We start from the raw sequence: 21,558 nt of genomic DNA, 5'->3' as shown, positions 1-21,558 counted from the left end.
ATCGGTTGCCTCCCGCACGCCCCCGACCCGGGCGGGGGATTGAACCGGGACCCTGCAGGCCTCAGGCTGAGGCTCTACCCACTGAGCCAGCGGGCCAGGGCAGCTCGGGTTCCTGTCGGGTGTTTCACAGGCCTGCGCTGCTGCTTCTCAGTAGTGACCATCCCATCAGCGGACCCTTGGGCTCGAGCTCCCATCGCTACCCAGGAAGAGCTGGGTCTCTCACGGGCAGCCCATTCGTCTTCTCTGCAGGCCGTCAGCCACCTCGATGGGGCCACACACACCCAGCAAGTGGCGGGGAAAGATCAGGGGGCCTCTGAACGGTCCCCCCGCGGCCAGCCAGGAGCAGCACAGCTCCCGCTCAATGGCATGTCCACTGAGAGTGGCACACAGCAAGGAAGGAGGAAACGGAGGGGCTTTTGGTTCCTTTCCCCAGGAGCAAAGGTGCCTCCTGCCTGCTGGCCCGGCAGCTGCTGCCCCGGGGGCCCCGTCGGGCACTGGGAGCAGGTGCTGAGCTTGGGGGGCAGGCGAGTGCTGCCCATTTCTGCCGCGCGGCTCGGCGACCCCTCGGCGCCTGTGGTCTTGGATCCTTCAGAGACACGCTGTGCTGGGGAGGGGGCAGGGGCCCTCTGGGCGAGCCCCCCGCGGCCACTCTTCTCGGGGGAGGGAACAGCGGGGAGGCGAAGTGTTCCCCACTTCGGGGCCCCCCTCGGGTCCAGGTCCTGGGAGGCGCCCGCCCACTTCAGCTCATTCAACCCCGCAACTGGCCACCGTCCCGCCCGCTTTCATTTAAGGAAACAGAGCTCCAAGAGCCCGATGAACCTGCCCGGGGAAGTGTGAGAGAAAAAGCTCGGGCTCGGGCCCAGCCTTTCCCTCCCCAGGCCATTCTGCTGTGACACTCTTTGCTCTAAGTAAGTAAATCCACCAAGACTGTGCTTTTAGTTTGGTGTCCCTTTCCTTGTAGGCCGCCTCAATTCTTTTTTTGGAAGTAGGGGAGAATGTAATAACAGTAAAAGTCCTAATGCTGCCAATGAGGACGTCGCTCTTCAATCTTACTGCCCAGATATTTAGCAGGAGAATATTATTTACGGTTTTGTGTCTCATCGACATATTTATGGATCACCAGGGGCTCCTCCTTCTTTTAGAAATCGGGTCACATACCATTAATGAACGCGTGTTGCAACTTATGTGGCCCACGTCTGGGTGTCTTCCCCGCCTCCAATTGTTTTTCCCAATGAGAAACGGTACCTACACGCAGGCACACTTCGAGAGTGCAATGATTGACTTTTTAAATATGTGTTTTAAAATTATTTGAGGTCAATTTCAAGCAATTCAAATAATGTGTCATAATCGAAAAAAAGAACTTTTTCGAATAAAAACAGCCTTTTGCTATCATTTTCCGCTTTCTTTTGATTATGTGAATTGATTTTTTTAAAAAAGAGCTCCACGGGCAGAGTCTTTGAAACTCCACCTGAAGTAGGTCAGAGTCCCGCTTCCCCGGCTGCGCGGGGAGCATGAAAGGCCGCCTCTATTTTCTCAGGACTTCACTCCTTGGGGACCCCCCACGGATCGTTTCTCTTAGTAAAAAAGATCCCACTGACGGAGCCTGACCTGCAGCTAACAGACCGGCTCTCCATGGGAACACCGGCCGACTGAGTGCCGTATTGACCAGCCCGCTGCAGTTAAAAATACAACAAACTATATACCGTGTCCGATCGATTTTTGAATTACTGGTCATTTTCATGCTCTGCTGGCATTACTTCCTACTTGATAACCTTTTAGGCAGGACAAAAATTTCAGCCACTATCTTCTATCCTTGTTACCTGTTATCCACCGTATACATATACACATGTGCATAATACATATACATATATACATACATGAAATGTATTTCCTATACTCAGAGCTAACAAGAAGCTGTGATGTTATTTATATATATATATACATATATATATATATATGTTAAAATACATGTTTTTCTTCCCCTCAAAAAGGTGTTTAAATTCAATGGCTTGATTACAGAGATAACCCTAATGAGCAATATAATTAAACTACAAATCGTTTTACTCAATATTAAAAATCTTCTAGACTTATTATTTAGGAGCACGTCAAAAAAGTTATGAATTATTTTAAATTAAAATTTGGTGTCAATGAAAAGTATAAAATAATAAATATTGTTTTTTTATAAGAAACAAAATGACATGTAATTGTAGAAAAATTACCTATAGTATGATATTGCATGCACTAGAGCAAACTATCAAAATTAACTTCTACCTCCTAAAATTTAACTGGTATTTATAAAATAAAAAATGAAACAATTGAAAACAAAGCACAAATATATTTAGTACAAATGTAGCCTTTTCTTTTGTAAGGAGAATACGCTAATGAGCAGTGTTTTGTGGAAGCTTGAGTAAATTATATGCAATGAAGCATATAGAAAGAATTGTATCTGAATATTTCCTTTTACTGTGACTAAAATTCACATTTTTATTCCTATAAATTATCGTTGGAACAATGTCATCTGTTCAAATATTTAGTGACTAAATCATAAAATACCTTAACAATCATCTTTACCTTTTAGTATAAAACAGAACATATTAATCAAAACCTAAGTAATTAAAACTACACCAAGCTAAAGTTTAAAGCAGTGGTTCTCACTCACTGGTTCTTATTTGCTCTCACAAATGTCCCCTAGTCACCGCCAGGGGGACATGTGACAGTGTTTGGAGACAGTTTTGGTTGTCACAGCTGCAACAGGGGTGCCAGGGATGCTCCTCAACATTCTCAAATTCACAGAACAGGCCCTGCACCCCCCCCAAAAAATAACAGAGAATCACCAGCCCAGTGACAACAGTGTCACGCTGAGTAACCCTGGCTTAAAGATAAAGGGAAATCAAAACAGACGCGTATTTTAAAATGCCAATTTCCTCGTGACGAAGCACGTTCAGTCTAACTACCCAAAAGTGCATCTGCATAAACGGCACAGTATCATGCGGGTTAATTTTCAAAACGGCGTGTCTGAGCTCGTTGGATCCATCCCAGAGATGGGACAGTGCAAATGCCTATCGCGCTGGGCTTCTCTGAAAACTGAACAGAGCATTTAAACTGTAATACAAATATTTTGTTACATTGTCACAATAGCAAAACACCCTTATAAAAAGAATTGATCCTGTTACATGCATTCTACTCCAAAAAGTAGGAAAATGAACTAATAGATTTTTAACACACTTAGGCTAAACCGACAAGAACTGAAATATAGAAGGGTTTATATTAAGCTAACCTGGAAATTTATTACTGATGACAGTATGTCGTTGATAACATCAACAGCTGCCATCTACGTATCTCATCTCACGTCCACACCCCACGAGGGCAGGCATCATCCCTGCCTTCTGATCCAGAAGAATCGAGGCGCCGCGGGAAACCGATTCACCCAGCGCGGTACAAGGCTACGTGAAGGAGGGAGCCCCCAGGGTCGTCCTCGGCCTTCGGCCGAACTCATATAGGTCTGGACATCTCAGTTTATTAAAGTGCGAGAAATATTCCGTTTCTATGGAATTCCACTGGGAAAGCAAATCAAGTGTAAAGGGTGACCGCCGAACAGCTTGTGGAAAGTCAGCTCTGTTCCCCGTAAAGACGCCCAATTTGTAAGCGAAGGACCAGTGGCATGGGCTTTACAGAGCTTTGGGGATGAGCCCAGGAATTCTTTATCAAGCACAGATGAAATAAATAGTACAGCTTGCTCATGTATGTGTTATTGTTTTTCAAATGTATGTGCTTATATTGGAATAATTAAAAAGCAAATACATTTTTAAAAGCATTGCTCATTTTATTCTAGTCTTCAATAATCACATTTTAGCTCAATAACTTTACTTTTCCCCTTTACTGCCATTAATAAAGTCATACTAATGTAGTTAAGAATCTCTAGAGAAGAAAAATAAACTGAATTTTTTCCCCTTTACAATACGAACTTGAGTTATAAGACGAAATGGTACATATAATTGAGAATTATTCACACATATCACGTACACAATTAAATGCTATCAGTACACTTAACAGTTATCATTAAAATCATTTTTAAGGTTCTAGGATCCATGACTGAAATTATTTCAATGTTAAAAGATGCAGATGTGCTCTTGATAACTGGGCAAGGAGCACAAGGTTAGAATTTATGAATCATGTTTGTAAATATTCCCTTATCTACGGACAGGTCAAACAATGTCTAAGTTTGCCATCTTCAGTATACGCTACGTAGTTATAGTAATAATACTAGATATAAAATTTAAGAGGTTGGGCAGCAAAAATGAGCACAATCTGTTGGGTCTCTGACAATTCCACTGATAAGTAAGAATCATCTCAGTTAGTTCAATTAGCATGTTTTATTATGAGTTGGTTTGAACATACTTACCTGTGTCCTATGAACATACTTACCTGTGTCCTATGCCCTTTGCGTTTCTTTTCCTGTGCACTGTTCATCTCTCTTGCCTAGTCTTGTAGCATGGTTGGTCTTTTTGTTCCCCTTTCATTTTAAAAGCTCTTTTACATTTTAGAGATATCAAACCTTTGTTCATGATATAAATTTCAAATATCTTCCACATTTTTCATTTTACTTTTTACATTTCTTGGCCATGGAAAGTACACTTGAAATTTTTATATAGCCAATTTTAATAGCTTTTCCTTACTGATTCTAGATTTTGAGTTATATTTAGAAAACTATTGGTCATTCTGAGTGTTACAGAGTAACTGACTTTTTTCCCCAAGTAACATAGTTTCTATATTTAAATTTTAGATTATTTTAACATTTGAATCTATTATATTTGAAACTGATTCTGTTTTCTCTTTTTCCATGTAGCTCTGTTATCCCAATGCCACTTAACCGAAAGAAGCTCATCTTCTCCCCACTGATCCATATGCCACTTTTTTCACATACTAAATTTCTGCACATAATTTGATCTGTATCTAGATTTTTAATTGTTTCATTTTAGATCTTTCTTTTAAACTTTTATCATCTCTCATTAATATAATAATTACTTGTACTTGGCAAACATTCAACCAACAAGTCAAAGTCAATGGCTGAAATTATTTTATTATGTGCTCATACATTTCCCCCACTATGATTTGAAGTTATTGGGCATTATATTACCCGCTTTTAGGCCTAGTGTCTAGCAATGTTCCTTTCACATTGAGGGTAATCAATAAATCATTATTTAAAATGTGTAAATAAAATGTTGGACAACAAATCACTGCTAGAATACCTGATGTTGAGAGAGCAATCTTGAGTTTGCCATATGAATGTAGCAAACCTTGTCTGACCCAACAAGAACTGAGCGTGGTAGGCAGAGAAGGGATTTCTTACCTCTACTTTATAAATGAGGAATCTGGGGCTCAGAAATGCTTAAGTTGCTTTCTCAGGGTCACATATGTAAATACCAGATTTGGAACTGGAACTACATCCTCTGACTTCAGAGTTAATGTTCTTAATATTAGAGGTAAAATGACTACGTGCTTGGCCTTGATTTCATTCCTCCTTATTTTTCTTTCGATTCTAAAATAACTTCCATCCAAGAGATGTACAAAGTCTAAACCTGATTAATGATGAGACGAACAAATTATTTGTCACTGAGAGGAATGCACGAGAGCTGAAATAACATTTTCAAAAGGCCAATTTTCAAACATTCTGAGAGTGATAATATTAATTTCATGCCTGGAAGTGATATTAGGTAATTAAAAAACACATAGTGAGGTGTTTGTTCAACATTTTTTAGCGCCTATATGTCTCTTGTTATTTCCATACTTTATTTTTTTACCGAAAGATTGTGAAGTCGAATTTTTTAAATATATATATAAATCTGTATATTCAGATACTACCAAAAGGCTTTACACAAAAGATGCCCAGGAATTGGCAATACTATGTTCCTATAAATAATTAACAGGACAAAAAAAAGAAAAAATACAGTGAGTTCTCCTGATTTTGGAATTCTTGGTTCACTGTTTCTCGTGAGAAAGGAGGAAAGAAAAGAAAATAGATATGACAAAAAAACCTAATATGAAATCAGTGTAACAATATGGTTGAAACCCACTACGTTCTTACATTTAAAAAGTATAAGATCTGTTTGGCAAAGCTGCTCCTCTAATATGGCACTGTATTTTAGTTTGTTTGACAATATATTAACTGACGGATGAATTTAAGAACATCGATTTTGAATTTGCTCTCTGTGGTTCATCTTAAAAGATTCACTGGAATAGTGTAGTCTAAATCAGCTTCATTGTGATTATGTTTAAAATCATAGATGCTAATAAATTGCCTTAAAGTTTTATGGCTACTCTATAGATCTATCATTTAAGTGCTTTATGTAAACTAATATACATTTGTATTTAATAAATGAACATTCTGAATCGAGATGGCATGCTCATTTCCAGAATTAAGGTTCCTGAGGGAGAAAACAAAATTTCTGCCTGTGGAAGCTAAACATAAAGCTGTATAATCGATTGGTTCACTTAGAGGCATCAGCCATGCTCCCTTTGATGACAGATTAAGTAAATATGAGAGCAGACAGCACCACATTATGGGCATTATAGAGCATATTGTAGTGAGGATTATGAAAATTGGTCATGCTCTAGAGCAAGCAATACGGATGAAAATGCTTTATGAGAAATGTATTTACAAAAAGACTGAGGGAAATGTTTACATTAATTCTATAAGTGGTGAATAAATAGTGACATATAGAGTAAATGAAAACCAAAACAGCATTTAGGATTTTCCAGGAGCAGAAGAGTTCCCGACCTTTCAACATAGCCCACATTTTCATATAGGTTTATTCTTTACGCAAAGAAAAACTTCCACATGCACATGGAATGGGAAAACACACACAAAGGGAACGTGAAGAGACTACAATCCCTAAGAACTCACACCAGAGAGGCAAAACCGAGGCAGCTGGTCGCTAAAACGGGCATCAAATGAATGACAGAGCAGATGAGCGGGGCTGAGCTCCTCGCTTCCTTTATTTGTATGAACCGGCCCTGGAGCTCCAGGGCAGGTTAGGCGGTGCTTCCACAGGGCCAGCCTGCCCCAAGGTAGGTTTCTGTGTTAAACCACAGCAGGGGATCGATGAAGGCTGCATTGTACCCGGCTCACGGGCCTGGCTAGGAGCCAGCGGGGAAAAGCCACCGTAGGAGTGGCTTCCTGCAGAGGGGCTACAAAGGACAGAGAGCTCTCAATGGCAGCCTCTCTCTCCTCTGATCTTACTCTTCCCACCCGCGGCATTCACCGGTTCCCTCTCTTCCTACCCCTGTAAAGGGAAAGACAAGGGTATGTCTGATACAACACAGAGCATGACACTGTGCTCGGGTAACGTTCATTACAAGGGCCTTGGTGACAGTCATCCCCTAATAAGCAGCTGGTGATCCTTCGAGCACCTGGAATCTATTCCCAACGTTACCACCGAGTTACTGACCTCATTTCCCACCTGCAAGAAGGGACCAATACCTTGATTTCTTTTTTTTTAACAAAGATGTGATAAAAACCAGTAAGAAATACAGCGGTCAGGGACAACATAGATGGAACTTGAGAAGAGCTGAATGAAGTAAGACAGTCAGGGAAGCTAAGACCCAATATGATTTCGCTCATATGTGGGATGTAAAACTCAAACTCATGGACACAGACAACGGTAGGATGGTTACCAGAGGGAAGGGGAGGGGGTGGGGTGTAAAGGGTAAAGGGGGCCAAATGTAAGGTGACAGAAGATGACCTGACGTTGGGTGGTGGGCACACAAGGCAATATACAAATCATGTATCACAGAAATGTATGATTTGAAACCTGTATGATCTTATTAAGCAATGTCGCACCAATAAATTTAATTTTTTTTTTTTCTCAAAAGAAAATGCTTACAGCTCTTTGGAAGAGTGGGGCACTATAGAAATTGAGGGTGTTCCAGCTACGCCTGAAAGACCATCACCCTAGCACCGACCTGGGAGAATACCAGGGGTGCCTTTGAACCCACAGCTGCTCCCACCGAGGAGGGGAAGACAGCGGGAAGGGGCTGCGGCCGGGTTCTGTTTCCTCTCTCCGTGGTAAGCACGTTCCCATCTAAGCGACACCGGCTCCCACTGCTCGTCACGACTGTCATGTTTCTCAGTCTCATCTGCCTTCTAATTGGGATTCTTATTTTAACGGCGTTTTCTTAATGTTATTGCGAGCTGCGGAATGTCTTGTGAAGGGAGCGGCGTTAAAGCTCATTTGGCCCTACATCTCTGGTAATGGATGCTGTCTGGGATATAATTAACTCCAGATACTCACGCTTGGACTGAAATGTGTCCAGGTTACTTCCCCAGCTACTGCAGTTTGTCCTAGGCGGCCCCACCTCGGCTGCTTTTCCTTTCTCACATCACTAATCCCATCTTGCTCATGGTTTCCTGCCTCAGAGAGGCAAAAATCAGAAATCCTAATGCTGTGAAGTTTCTTTCTCTCTCTCTCTTTTTTTTATTGTTAATTAAAGCTGATTATGCACTTCAGTTGAGCTTCCCAGTGAGAAAAATTAGACCAGTATTATAATAGGAATTAAGAAAGCACTCCTAGGATTATAGGCAATGTGTAATTTAAAAATACAAAATAGTAAATACAAAAATAGATCAAATGACCTATACTGTTAACTTAAGTAGCACCTTCCATTAGGCAAAACCTGCAGTTCTTATAATTTAATGTTTACACAATGCTATTAAAGCAACTATATACAGAATATGCTAATAGAGTAAAACAATCTCACTTAATGAGTTTTTATTCCCACTCAGGTGCGATGATTTCCTACTGCTTGCTGAATAAATGCCTGGAAGAACATACCTGGCAAGTACTTTACACTTTACATATAAAAAGGACAAACCAAAAGACTAAAACCTTAGAGATAAATACTAGAAATTAATTTTTTAAATTTAAACATTTAAAAAGTTATTTTCAATACTAAAGTGATAAATCAAGAACTCTGTGATTCAATTAAAATTTAATCTTTCATGCCTGGGATTTGCTTCAGAATAATCACTTGTGGGGTTGTGAGGAAGGGAAAGTAGAGATGAAACAAGATTAGCCATGAGTCACCGATTGTTAAGGCTGGGAGACGTGATTCATTCCTCCGTATGCTTAAATTTGCTTATTAGAAACGTTAAAAATTAATCTTTGATATTAATATTTTATTTCTTATTTAATGGAGTCATTTCCACTAAAAAGAGCCCCATAAGCAGCTGTAAAAACACAACTATTTTAAGACGATATGTTTCCAAAGCTACATTTCCGGATTCTTGTTTTATAAGTATGTATTAGATGTCCCCTGCTCCTTGCCTTTTATTTTACAATATTCCTCAGTGAATGTCTATGCATATAGGTCTACGAAAAAATTAACATTTGAAGATATGCATACTCATAAATGGGTAGACAAGTTCTTCCTACATAGGAAAGAACGGTAGGCCTCCTCAAAACCAAATACAACAATGATTTCCACCGACAAGTGTTAGAAATGACAAAACAAAATACAAAAAAATCAACAATACCTAGTGCTGGTGAAGACGCAAAGCAACTGCAACTTTCGTACCTTGCTGATGGGAATACAAAATGATCCAGCCACTTTGGAGAATTGTCACAGTTAAACCTACTGTTACCATATGGCCCAGAATCTCACTGATACATGTCTACCCAAGAGAAATAGAAACATATTTCCATAAAAAACCTGCCTACAAAACACCTGCATACAGCTTTATTCACAACAGTTCCAACTGGAGATAACCCAAACGTCCACCACCCGGTGGCTGCGTAAACAAACGGCGGCGCATCCAGCCAACGGGACGCTGCTCAGCAACCGAGCAAGCTGCTGACACTGATGATCACGTGGATGGATCCCGACAGCACTGTGCCAAGCGACAGAAGCAGGCCGCAAAGGCGACACAGGGTACGGTTCCATTTACGTGACTTTCCGGAAAAGGCAAAACTACAGGGCCATCAACCAGGCGGGCGGGTGCTAGGGGTTGAGGGCGGAGGGCTGGGCGCTGGGGAGGTGCCCGAAGGAGCCTTCTCTCTGCACCCGGGCCGAGCGTCCACTGAAACGGATGGAGCACGGATGAGAATTTTTATTCCCATCATCTACCTCTGTCTACTTTCCAAAGCTTTTATAACTAGAATGTGTTAATTTTCTAACCAGAGGAAGAAACGAACGTTTTCTAAAAATTCATAACTAACATAACGCGAACGACACGGCCTGGATGATTCAAGAACACGAGGAAGAGCGCACAGCCACGAGGTGACCCGCATTCCTCCGGGGACCTGGTAAACCCCGTGCAGTGCATCTGCTGCGGCTCGCATGTGCACACGCCTGCCCTTCATCCGGCGGATCAGACACTGTGATGGAAAGGGATCGGATGCTAATCTAACTGTAATCAATAGCTTTATTACTAATTATCCGCAAACTAAACCGTCTCTGACGAGTCGAAAGCACTCGGGGGTCTCAGGATGCTTCGGGGCTGTCGCCACACGCATCCGGTGTTTATTGTAACGCGAGAGAATGGGTGTAGCCGCCAGTGTGAGGGGAAAGGACAGAGGCGGGGGGGGGGGGGGGGGATAACTGGAGGGGTGAGGCGGATCGATCACTGTCGTTCTCCCTCCACGAAGGTTCTGGGGCCTTCCAGAGCCCCGGCTGACTTATAAGCGCCTTGGTGCCGTCTGGGGTGCCCCACATAGCGCATCACTCATTTTCTTGGGGGGTGTGTGTGTGTGTGTGTGTGTGTGTGTGTGTGTGTGTGTGTTTGCCAAATAGATGGGGTCATCAAAATTGAATGTGCTTTTAATAAAATGTTGCATGGAACTGTTTGGAATGCAATTTATATAAGGCAAAATTATTCTGTTTTGAGAATGTACTTTTAAAACTTTCTCAAAAACACAGACACAGGGGTCATAATGTATCATTTCAAAGAGAGATTCAAGGACCACATATACAATACAGACCTCAAAATTCATATAATTTTGAAAGAGTGAATATTCTAATAAGAAGTTATATGCAAAAAGCTTATGTAGGATATGTGTCCAGGCAGGGGGCAGGCATATGGGAAATCTCTATACATTCCTCTTAATTTTGCTGTGAGCCTAAAACAGCTCTTAAAAAAAAAAAAAAAAAAAAGGTTTTTTTTTTTAAAGTATGTAGGTTTAATAATACTTAATATTTACTCACATAGAGTACCTAATCATTTACACTTACTTTTTCCCTAGGAGATAGATAGACGATAGATAAGGACATAAACAATATACTGGTTGAATAATATTTTACATTGTGGTTACCAAAAGATTTCACTGTTCACTCAAAATCACTCTTTTCTAAATGAATTTGTTTGATTTTAAAAATTAAGTCTGAGACATCATGGGTGTATTTTACTGTGTTAAAGCAAAACAAAGTTGAAAATTGAGTGATTAGAACACAGATGTAACTTATTCAGAAAATTCAATAAATAAGGCAAAACCAGGGAGTCCTAACTACTTCACAACTCAAGTCGCTAAGACCTTAAGTACTGAATTTCCCCCTCACTCCTAATTAAACTGTTGTTTGCAAGAGTGAGGACGGTGCTCCTGTATTAATTTTGTATTCTCAATGCTTGAAATACAGGAGGTGCACAGAAAGAGTTAGATTAGAATTAAAGTAGCGAATTAATTAACTAATTAATTAATTAATCTCAACTCCCTGTCCCTTGAGCGATCCAGATTGTCAGTCACAGGCCTCTGCAGCCACCATCAGCCCCCTCACTCCCACCCTCAGCAATGGAAAAGGGGTCCTCATATCGGTGCCCCCAGCCTCTCATTACCATTCCCTCTCGTGATGCACCCTGAGGATCTCTAACCCTAAAACCCCACTGTCTGCTTCCTTCACTTAAGATTCTACCTTTAAGGCCATCGCAACATAAAGTCATTGTCCTTGCTACATGCCAAGCTCCTCTGGCTTTTCACTGCTGCTCAGCAACCCTTTTGGCCGCCTTACGATAATGTTTTTCATTTATTTCTTCCTTTGTTCATGTATCTTTCCTGTTTTCTTTTTTTTCTTTCTTCAACGAGAAGGATAAGCTGAATTCTACCAGACAGACAAGGTCTTCCAGGACACATGGAAGCGTTTACTTAGAGTGTGTCATTACTGGTTTCTTAGATTCTACGTTTAAAACATCTAGTACAATACTTCCAATACCTGAGAATTCACTTTGATTTCTATTTGATTTAACAATATTTTATAAAATTCTTATAGTAGCTATTTCCTTGTATTTCGTTGAGGATATGAACTTGATCCTATTATCTACTAACACACGTAATGGAAAGAAGTAGGAAATACAAGTTAAATTACTAACTGATTCTACATGAAATGTAAGCAAACAATATACTAAACAGAAACATAAATTTAGTGTAATAATAACAACTGTCATAGGGAACTATAGCCTAATAATTTACACGAAAATCATAAATAACTCTTAGATGCTACCATCGCACAAGAAAAGGCTCCAAGACAACCTAAAGATCAGGAAAAGAAGCCCAAATTATTATAACTACTTTTTGCTGTTGTTGCTACTGATTAACCAGCATTAACATATTAATATTAGTATCATGTTAATAAACATTAATGTTTTTACATATATACCAGGAATGTGTGTTAAAGTGCTCGACGGTAATCAAAAATACCCTGCTGTGTTTCACAGTCTGTATGTCCTGTTGAGCACAATTTTTTTTCCGATGGGTCCAATATATCTGTTTAATCTGAGGGTAGGTGACGGGTGGGGGTGGGGTGGGAAAGTCAGTCTCCCACTCAGATCTGGAACACTGTCCCCAAGAACTGCTGAACTGTATTCGAGGCTTTCCAATAAATGCTATTACAGCCTATTTTCCATAGCCACTTCTTCCTTGCAAGACTTTTCTATAAAAAGTAGTCCTTGCTGTCATTGCTTCAACTGTGATGCGACTGTGTCCTTACGTAGTGTATGTATTTTCTGCTGAATGACAGCCAATGGGAATATAGGTGACCAGGGTCAGGAGCCTTTTGTAAACGTTTCTGTTGACCGTACCAGACACTGAGAGACGAAGCCGGGCTTATCCGTTTGTTGTTACGGTTCATTTTCATCTTTGGTTCTGTATATTAGACATGAGAAGCTCAAAATATTCCAGCAGGATAAAAACAAATAAATGTATGCTCAGGAAAATCATCATAAAACTGCAGAACACCAAAGACAAAGAGATCTGAAAAGCTGTTGGGAAGAAAAGATAGATGAGCTACAAAGAAATGACCGCCACACTGTCAGAAGATTTCTCAGTGTGAGCATGAAAACCAAAAGCCAGAACTACATCCACACAAACAAAATGCGTGAGCCTGGCTCTCCCGATGCAGCATAACTAGATGCTCGATAAAGCACATTTTCAAAACGCTGCTTAGACCGGAGGCAACAAGGGACTGCTCCGAGGACGGGGCAAGACCGAAGAGGGGGCCTGAGCAGCCAGTAAGGCAAGTTTATTATCAAAAGACATGCTCAAAAGGAATTTCTAAAGATAAATGACAGGAAGATGGAAACTTATGTCAGGAGGAAGCTCTGAATGCAAAGCGCAATGACCAAAGGGAATAGTACATATTTAGGACAATTTAAACACGTGCTGATCACGCAAAACAACAACGGCCAATAATGTTTCATTCAAGTTGTGACAAAACTCACCGAACTACAAATAAGACAACTATGATAGGCAAGTTGGAAACAAGGTATAGGTTCTTAGGTTGTTTGGAAAGAGGTAGAAATGTTCATTAATTTCAGTTTAAACTACGCATATTAAAGTTTTAAGAATAATCACTAAAAGAGGAGAAATAGAGCATATAACATGCAAATCACTTAAAAAAAGGGAATACTTATTTTTTTAAATCTTCAGTTCAAGAGAAGGGCAGCAAAGAAGGCAAAATAATAGAAAACTCAGGATAAATAGAAAACAAAGGTAATGTCTGAAAATATTATTAAGGCAGCCTGATTAATAAAATAATAGAAAAAATGTAAAATTTTAATAGCGCTATCCAGAAGGGAAAATGTTTATAAAAGAAAACTTACAGATGCTTCATGTATGGGATTTATAAATAAGAAGCAAAGCTGTTCCAAAGGAAAGATGAAGAAATATATTAAACAAGCTATTTTGTCATTTTTAAACTTTCTGTAACTAATAAAGAATTTCTGGTGTAATCAAATTACTATCAGTAAATGCTATTAAAGCAGAAGACGACCAGAGCATAATGATCATTAGAGGAACTGGGAGAAACAGAAATGCTTAAAGAATATGAAAATATTCCATTTCACTACTAATAAGAAATCTGATTTAGAGAAGATAACATTTCATGTATCAAATTAGCTGAAGTGTTTTAAAAATGATTTCTGACAAAGCTGCAGGAAAACAGGAATTCTCAAACTCTTAAAGTTAGTATTAATAAGGACATTTCTGGAAAGTAAATAAGCAATATAGCTCAAGATCCATAAGGTGTCATAATTTTTGACCTAGCAATTTCCCTTTTATAGGTCAGGCTTGAGCGTTAGGTATAGAAAATGAATGATTGTCTTATTTATAGTAGTGTGAAATTAGCATCAAGCTAATTGATAATAAAGTAAACAAATTGTTATATTACAAAAATAATTAACATGGCATTTCAAAATCAAACTTCTTGAAAAAAGACAGAATGTGAAATCGCATAGGGAAGGTACTCTTGATTTTCTAAAATTACGCGTATACAAAAGGGAAATGTTACTGGAAGGAAATAAAAGTTCCAGCAGCAAGTATTTATGGGTAGTGGAATTATGGAAGACTTTTTATATATATATATATATCTTTATTGATTTCAGAGAGAGGGAAGGAGTGGGAGAGAGAGAGACAGAAACATCAATGATGAGAGTCATTGATCGAGCCCGCAACCCGGGCAAGTGCCCTGACCGGGAATCGAACCCCAATCGCCTGGATCCTAGGTCGACACTCAACCGCTGAGCCACGCCTGGCCTGGCGGGAAGACTTTAATTTTAATGATTTCTGTATTATTTTTTCTACAGTGAGGATTTATTATTTATATAATCAGAATATTAATGGTAAATGTTAATCAATTAATTAAAACATCAACTATTATAAGACAGCTCTAATGCTCTGAAAAGTAAGAAACCCAGGGGCAAGTCCATAGTAGGCGGCTCAGGGCAGCCAATGGGCCTGGGGTCCGCGAGGCTGGGGGGCCCGGGGGGGGGGAGCCCCGGCTGTGCCAGGGGCAGGGCCCAGGCCTCTGCTCCGAGGGGGGGCAGCAGGCTCGGAGCCTGCAGGGGGCTCGCCGCATCTGGCCTCCCTCCAACAATGCACCTGTCACCCTGGGCGAGAGGGGTCTCACAGTGTGCGGGGCTGGCCTCTGAGTTAGCCAGGAGCCTCTGGCGCCTGGAGTCGGAGAGCGCTATGTGAACTTCAAGGAACTCTGCTTATGAACAGATTCACCTGAAAAAAGTATTCCACAGATACATCAGGGCCTAAGATGTATTCGCTACTTGAACTAAACTCAGCACGTTTGAAGAAAGAGAGGGAAACTGGGGCCAACCTGAGATTCAGAACCTGGCTCTCGCTCTGCTCGTGACTGAAGGTGGCATCTGGAAGGAAGGTCTTAAGCTCAAAGAGCCTCTGCTTCCTCATACTGCTCAGGAAAAGCAAAACCTGCGTTGCCTATTTTACAAGACTGACCTACCGCTCCAATGAAATTGAGAGAGTGTATATAAATGAATTTCAAAAAAAACAACCACCACGGTATCTTAAGCTCAATTTAAATGGATGGTGTCTTCAATTCAAACATTTCAACCGTTGCCATGCCAAGATCAAGTTCAAGCTCCTGACCTTGCCCCGTAACTCCTCATGACTGCTGCCTGGAAAACTCTCCCTGGTGCACGCCTGATGAACACCTAAGTACTGAGCTTGCAGAACACACCCCAATGTTCAAAAGCTGAAATGTGAATAAATTAATTATGGTGGGTTCAAAGGGTAACAGGAAAGTCCAAAACATGTAAAATATGCACAAGAGTTTCCTAAGAGGAAATGATGACTGGAGCACTCATTCTGAACAACTAGCAGAATTTGGAACCCCAATACATGCAGTCAGTATAAGGGTTTAAAATGTGGGGGACAATAATCCACATTTTATACTTTCACTTTATTGTTACTTCTACTGTTTCTTTGTGTTTTTTTTTTAAAAAAACCACAGCAGTGCAGAGGACCACAGAGATATGCAAAACCAATAACCCATATATATCACCCACCTAGATACAACTCTTATTAACAACTTGTTAGACCAGCTCCTTCCCTATGTTTAACAAAAATCAGATCATAATGTATATACCACTGTGTCACATGTAATAAATTAACAAATCCTTCATTATTGGCTGTTGAAGCGGTTTCCAAGTTCAGTATTATAAGTAGCAGGGTAAGAAAAATTGGCTAAAAATAATTACAAATAAGAACAGAAACAAAGAATAATAACCCTTTAATGTCAATGACATTAAAGGATTCAAACGAAGTTTCTGGAACTGCCAACTCCCTTCCCTACTTCCTCCCCAGCAGTAGTACACACCACTATTCCTCCCAAAGAAACATGAATAAAAATGTACATTTTTAACATCATCATCAATTCAACCTAAAGGGTTATAGATTAAGTTGTTTGTTAGCAAACTGCAGGCGATACTTTTAGTGTGACACCAGTTCTCACAAGCCCAGCCGATCGAAGTCACTTCAGGGGCGCTAGTTGCCTTTGCCTCCGTGTCTCATGGCTTCTATCAGTCACTTAAGAAAAGCACCTATTTTGTTGTTTGAGAGGGTATAACATATTAAGAGAGAATTGTGCATCTCAGTGCATAAATTATGTACTTCAATGAACAAATACAAGAGCATCGGAACTTCTAGAGCGATTACAGTGCCAGTTAAACAGAGAAAATCGTTTTCTGTTTTTCTATTTGGACCTTACAAACATAAAGTCACTGCAGAGACTTTTAAAATGAGAGCATTATACGCATAATAACCTCAAGAATATAGTCCAGAATCTGACCACTTCTCCTCACTTCTGTCGGGCTGGCCTTGCCACCACTGTCTCTTGCCTGGGTTCCACAGCAGCCTCCTGATGTCCTGCTGCTTCGATCTTTGTCCCCAGCAGTGGAAACTGCAGGATGACTCCCTCCACCCTCAGTTACCAACCAGTGTCCCTTCTGGTGCCCAAGGCTGAAGCCTACATTTCTCCGCTTGAGGGCTTCCTCTAGTCTCCTAGGAATCCGACCTCAACCAGAGACTGGCGGGAGCTGGGGAGTAAGTGCGGCACTGGCTGCCTCGCCCCTGGCATCAGCAGCCCGACGGGTTTTACCCTGAGCCCCGGAGCTTCCCCAGTGGGAGTGAGCTCCCGCTGGCTGCCTTCCAGCTCCTCCTCGCCGCTCCGCTTCCCTTACAGCGCACTCTGCAAGCTCGAGTGAACCCGTGCCTCCATGTCCGCTCCTCGGGGAACCACAGGAAGCATCTCCCTTCAGACTCTTCTCAAACCGAAAGGCAGAGCGCTGCTTTTAGAAACAGAACACGCCACTCTCTCAAAACCCTGCCAGGGCCTCCCCTCTTCATCCAGAACGGAAGGTCCAAGTCTTCTCAAGGGTTTATGAGGCCCTGTATCACCTGCCCACCTGTGCCCCGCCCTCCCCTCCCCTTGCCTGCGGTTCGGTGAACTTGGACTTGCCAGGCGGCCTCGTGTTAGGGTCCCGGTGCCAGCTATTCCCTTAGCCCAAAACACTCTTTCCTTGGGAAACTGCAGCCTGGTTAACGCGTTCACCTCTTTCAAGACCTGCTCAAATCTCACCTCTTCAGTGAGGTCACCCCAATGACCACCCTATTCAATACAGCACAGCTCCCCCATTTCCACAAAGCACTCCCAAACCCTTTCCTGCTTTATTTCCTTGTTTTCATTGCACTGTCCCCTTCTAACACATTAAATCAGTAACTTTCTCCGGCTAGAAAATAGACTCCATGGGGAAGGTATTCTTTATGATGTTCCCTGGTGCTTCCCAAGTGTTTAGAACAGAGCCTGAGACACAGGAAATGGTCCATTAAAATCTGTTCAACAGTTACCACAAATTATCAATAACATGATAATTATTGATCATTTATGGAAAAATGATAAATATATACTATATAGGTCACCCAATTACTACAACAATAATTCTCTTTTTAAGGTAAGTTTAAAACCAGTAAATAGTGTTTGTATATAAATTTACAGACCAAGTGTCTGTATTACATGTATTTTAATTTGTCACTAAATAGAGGAAATACAATGATTCCAACTTGCTAAGAGATAATTTCGAGGGTGATTATTCATACTATAAACTTTTTTCATTCACAGGGGTTTTGAAACCTACGATTTTACACAAATGTTCTATAAAGATGTAATAATTCTCATTCATTAAAAAATATAATTCATTTATACCCCCAAATTTTTAGGAACACGGTTACTTCACTGACTTGGACATTTTGGTGTAGAGTAATACACAATTACTTATGGACACATCAAAGGCTGGACAACGCCTCAGCACTTACTTCTCCCCACCTAACTGCTGATCTGGCAACTACATCAGAGACAGGCTACCATCTGACAAGAATAATGCTTGGAAAGGGGGTCCTAGGAAGTCTCTATAGTCAAAGGGACACCTGTGGCAAGTGAGCAGTAGTGACGGTCACCAGATTATACACTACAGGCAGCTTCCTCACCTCCAACCCCTAAATCACCTGTAGGAACAGAATCAAGAGTTCCTCTTTCTAAGTGGACATCAGCAACTAAAATAGAATATAATAAATATAATATGCATGTTACATATAGTCTGACATATACATATATGTGGCATATACATGTGTGGACCACGTTTGTGCCTCACGTTTGTGAGTTTTTCTAGTTCTTCGACGACTCCCCTCCCTCCTGGGCCTCTGCATGTATTTGTGACATTGCTTTTTCTCGTTAGCAGTATCTTGGGTTTTATCAGTATTTGAGCATGTTTGAAACAGACAAGGGAGAAAAAGAGAAGTTGTGTTCAAATGGTCCAGGTTTTGTTAAAGGAGTTTTACTAATGTTCCTTGGAAAAGGGGTCAAAAGGAAGTGAAAGCACCTGCGTAACTTTCACTTCAGCATTCTGCCTTTCTCATTCCTCCCCCTTAATGGGGGACAGACACGTACGCTTCCTAATGTCCTCAGCTGCTTTGGCAAATCTGTCCTCTACAGTAGTAAAAAATCAAGAACACAGAAGCTAAAAAAATTCATAGGAAACTGTCCTCCAAATACTGGCCTTTGTACAGCGCCCATGTGTCAATTATATTTGTACCTACGTTTTTGAAGGAGTCTATTTTTATATTTTTACTTTCCTTGGAGAAAAGCAAAATATCAAAATAGCAACATGAAATGAGTCCCATGAGGGCATTTTTATAAAAGGGAATAAAGTATTTCCACTCTATAGCGTTTCTTAATCTTCCTATTTAAACATCTTACTATACATAAAATATGAGTACAAAAATAATAAACATACAAGTACTGCTTTGATTAGTCACTAATTGTAATGTGTGGATTTTCCCTCTTTGGGGATTATTCTTTTCAAAAACCACTTCATGCATTACTTCGGGACTCTAGTACCACATTTACTTGCACATAATGATTTCTGCTTCACCATCTTTACCTCTGCATTTGCAATGAAAGACACTAACACTGTCATTGCCACAAATAAAAATACTCACTGTATTATACAATTCTCAACATTCAAAAATGGAACTATACTATGTAATTAAAATGCAACTCATCTCCACCTACCTTTTATAGTCAACTTTGTTAATACAGATATGAATCCTTAATTGAGGGGCACTGGGCACTCCAAGGACTAACTATAGGTGCTCTGTTTCTTCCATCAGACCTGTATCTTAAGTTCCTTTAGCTCCTATTTGTCAGGGAAAGGCTGCCAGGTGAGCAGTCTGTCACTCTTGCCTGGGCTAATAGATTCTCCAGTGGCTTTTGTTACAGCTCATGTCATCCTATTAAAACCATGTGCCTTGAAAATGGCATAATATATGTAGCTGACTCTTGTCAACTCCAGATAATCAGACTCTGTTTGGCTTCGGGAGCAGATGCAGATTAGAGAAGCGATATAAATATGCAAATCACGGCGGCCCCCTCTCAGCACCACTGTTCCTACCTCTAATGGCCCTCGCAGAATGTCTGCTTGCTCGGCTCCTACTTCCAGGGCGACATCCACAGAAGCAAAGGGACGGCTGGCCATCTGCTGTCGTTCTCGTAGCAGTTGCTGGAGAGAGTTAAAAATGATTTGTTTTAAAATAGGTTTAAAACACAATAAATACAATATCTGGTTCTTTTCTTTTTTTAATATGTCTTTATTGATTTCAGAGAAAGGAAGGGAGAGGCGGGGGGAGAGAGAGAGAAACATCAATGATGAGAGAGTCATTGATCGGCTGCCTCCTGCACGGTCCCTGCTGGGGATCGAGCCCGCAACCCAGGCATGTGCCCTGACCAGGAATCGAACCTGCGACCTCCTGGATCCTAGGTTAATGTTCAACTGCTGAGCCACGCCAGCCGGGCTAGCTGGTTCTATTTTTAACAATGTCACTCAAAATTTAGAAATCATCTAATATACATATCCATGTCTAGTTCACTAAAAATGAAAATTGGTTCCTCTCCGTGGCCTGTGTAATGTTGCCATAGAGGATTGAAGTGTATGGTGCCTGGGAAGAACTCCTTGACCTCCATCCCACAGGTCTAATGAAATGTACTCAAAAGCATTTTGAAAACTTCCCCTGAGAGGTGCTACTTAAGTAAGAGCTGCTATTATGATAACGGCTATGCCACGTTTTCCCACTCTAACTCGCGCTTTTGTCTTGGCTGAAAGCAAGTGATGGTAAACACGTTTAAGAAAAGTTAATGAAAACTTGTCAAATGCACTAATCAAGATGAAAGGAACATATACCTTCCAAGACTAAGCCTTTTAAGTCATCAAGATCCCCTGTCCATTGCTAAGGAACCAGCAATTGTTATTGGCAGCATCTACAACTTTACTAAAGCCTCTATGTTCACGATTTAAAATGAGGAATGATTAGTACACTGCAAAAGTTTTGTGCCAGGGCTTCAGCCCCAGATATCTGTTTCATTGCCCTTGTGCCTATTCCGGGCCTGGGCCAAGCTAACACCGACGGACTAGCAAGTGCCAACCAGCTCCCAAGCTCATTTATATTTCTGCCTCTCCTTCTAATTACCATATTCATTAAGTCATGATCAGAAAAAACCAACGACTGGCACTAGATATTGCAAATCTTGCCCTTCTCATTCTATACAGCTAATACAATTATTGTTAAATATTAAAAGTGGGTGAGCAATGCAATTAAGTACCCTTTCAAATGAGAAGAAAATTGTATCTTTGAAGAAAGGCAAACTCCTTGAACACAATGAACGGCTTCATTAATCACTGGGATTTTTTTAATTCACTGGCATTAACTTAAAACGTTA

General features: G+C 40.8%; 1 protein-coding gene across 2 annotated transcripts in view; it reads right to left on the bottom strand.

Moving 5' to 3' along the window:
* The window catches only part of ATRNL1 (attractin like 1), a gene marked incomplete at its 5' end in the record, with an annotated part of 352,817 nt that overhangs the window by 138,670 nt on the left and 192,589 nt on the right, over window positions 1-21,558 (bottom strand). For both annotated transcript variants that reach the window (XM_081158751.1, XM_081158750.1), the window contains one exon: window positions 20,237-20,344. In XM_081158751.1, coding sequence (XP_081014877.1) covers window positions 20,237-20,344 — 108 coding nt within the window. The remainder of the gene's footprint in view (window positions 1-20,236; window positions 20,345-21,558) is intronic.

Source organism: Miniopterus schreibersii (assembly GCF_964146895.1).
Source record: "Miniopterus schreibersii genome assembly, chromosome: 14".
NCBI lineage: Eukaryota > Metazoa > Chordata > Mammalia > Chiroptera > Miniopteridae > Miniopterus > Miniopterus schreibersii.
This window is presented reverse-complemented; position numbering and strand designations above follow the sequence as displayed.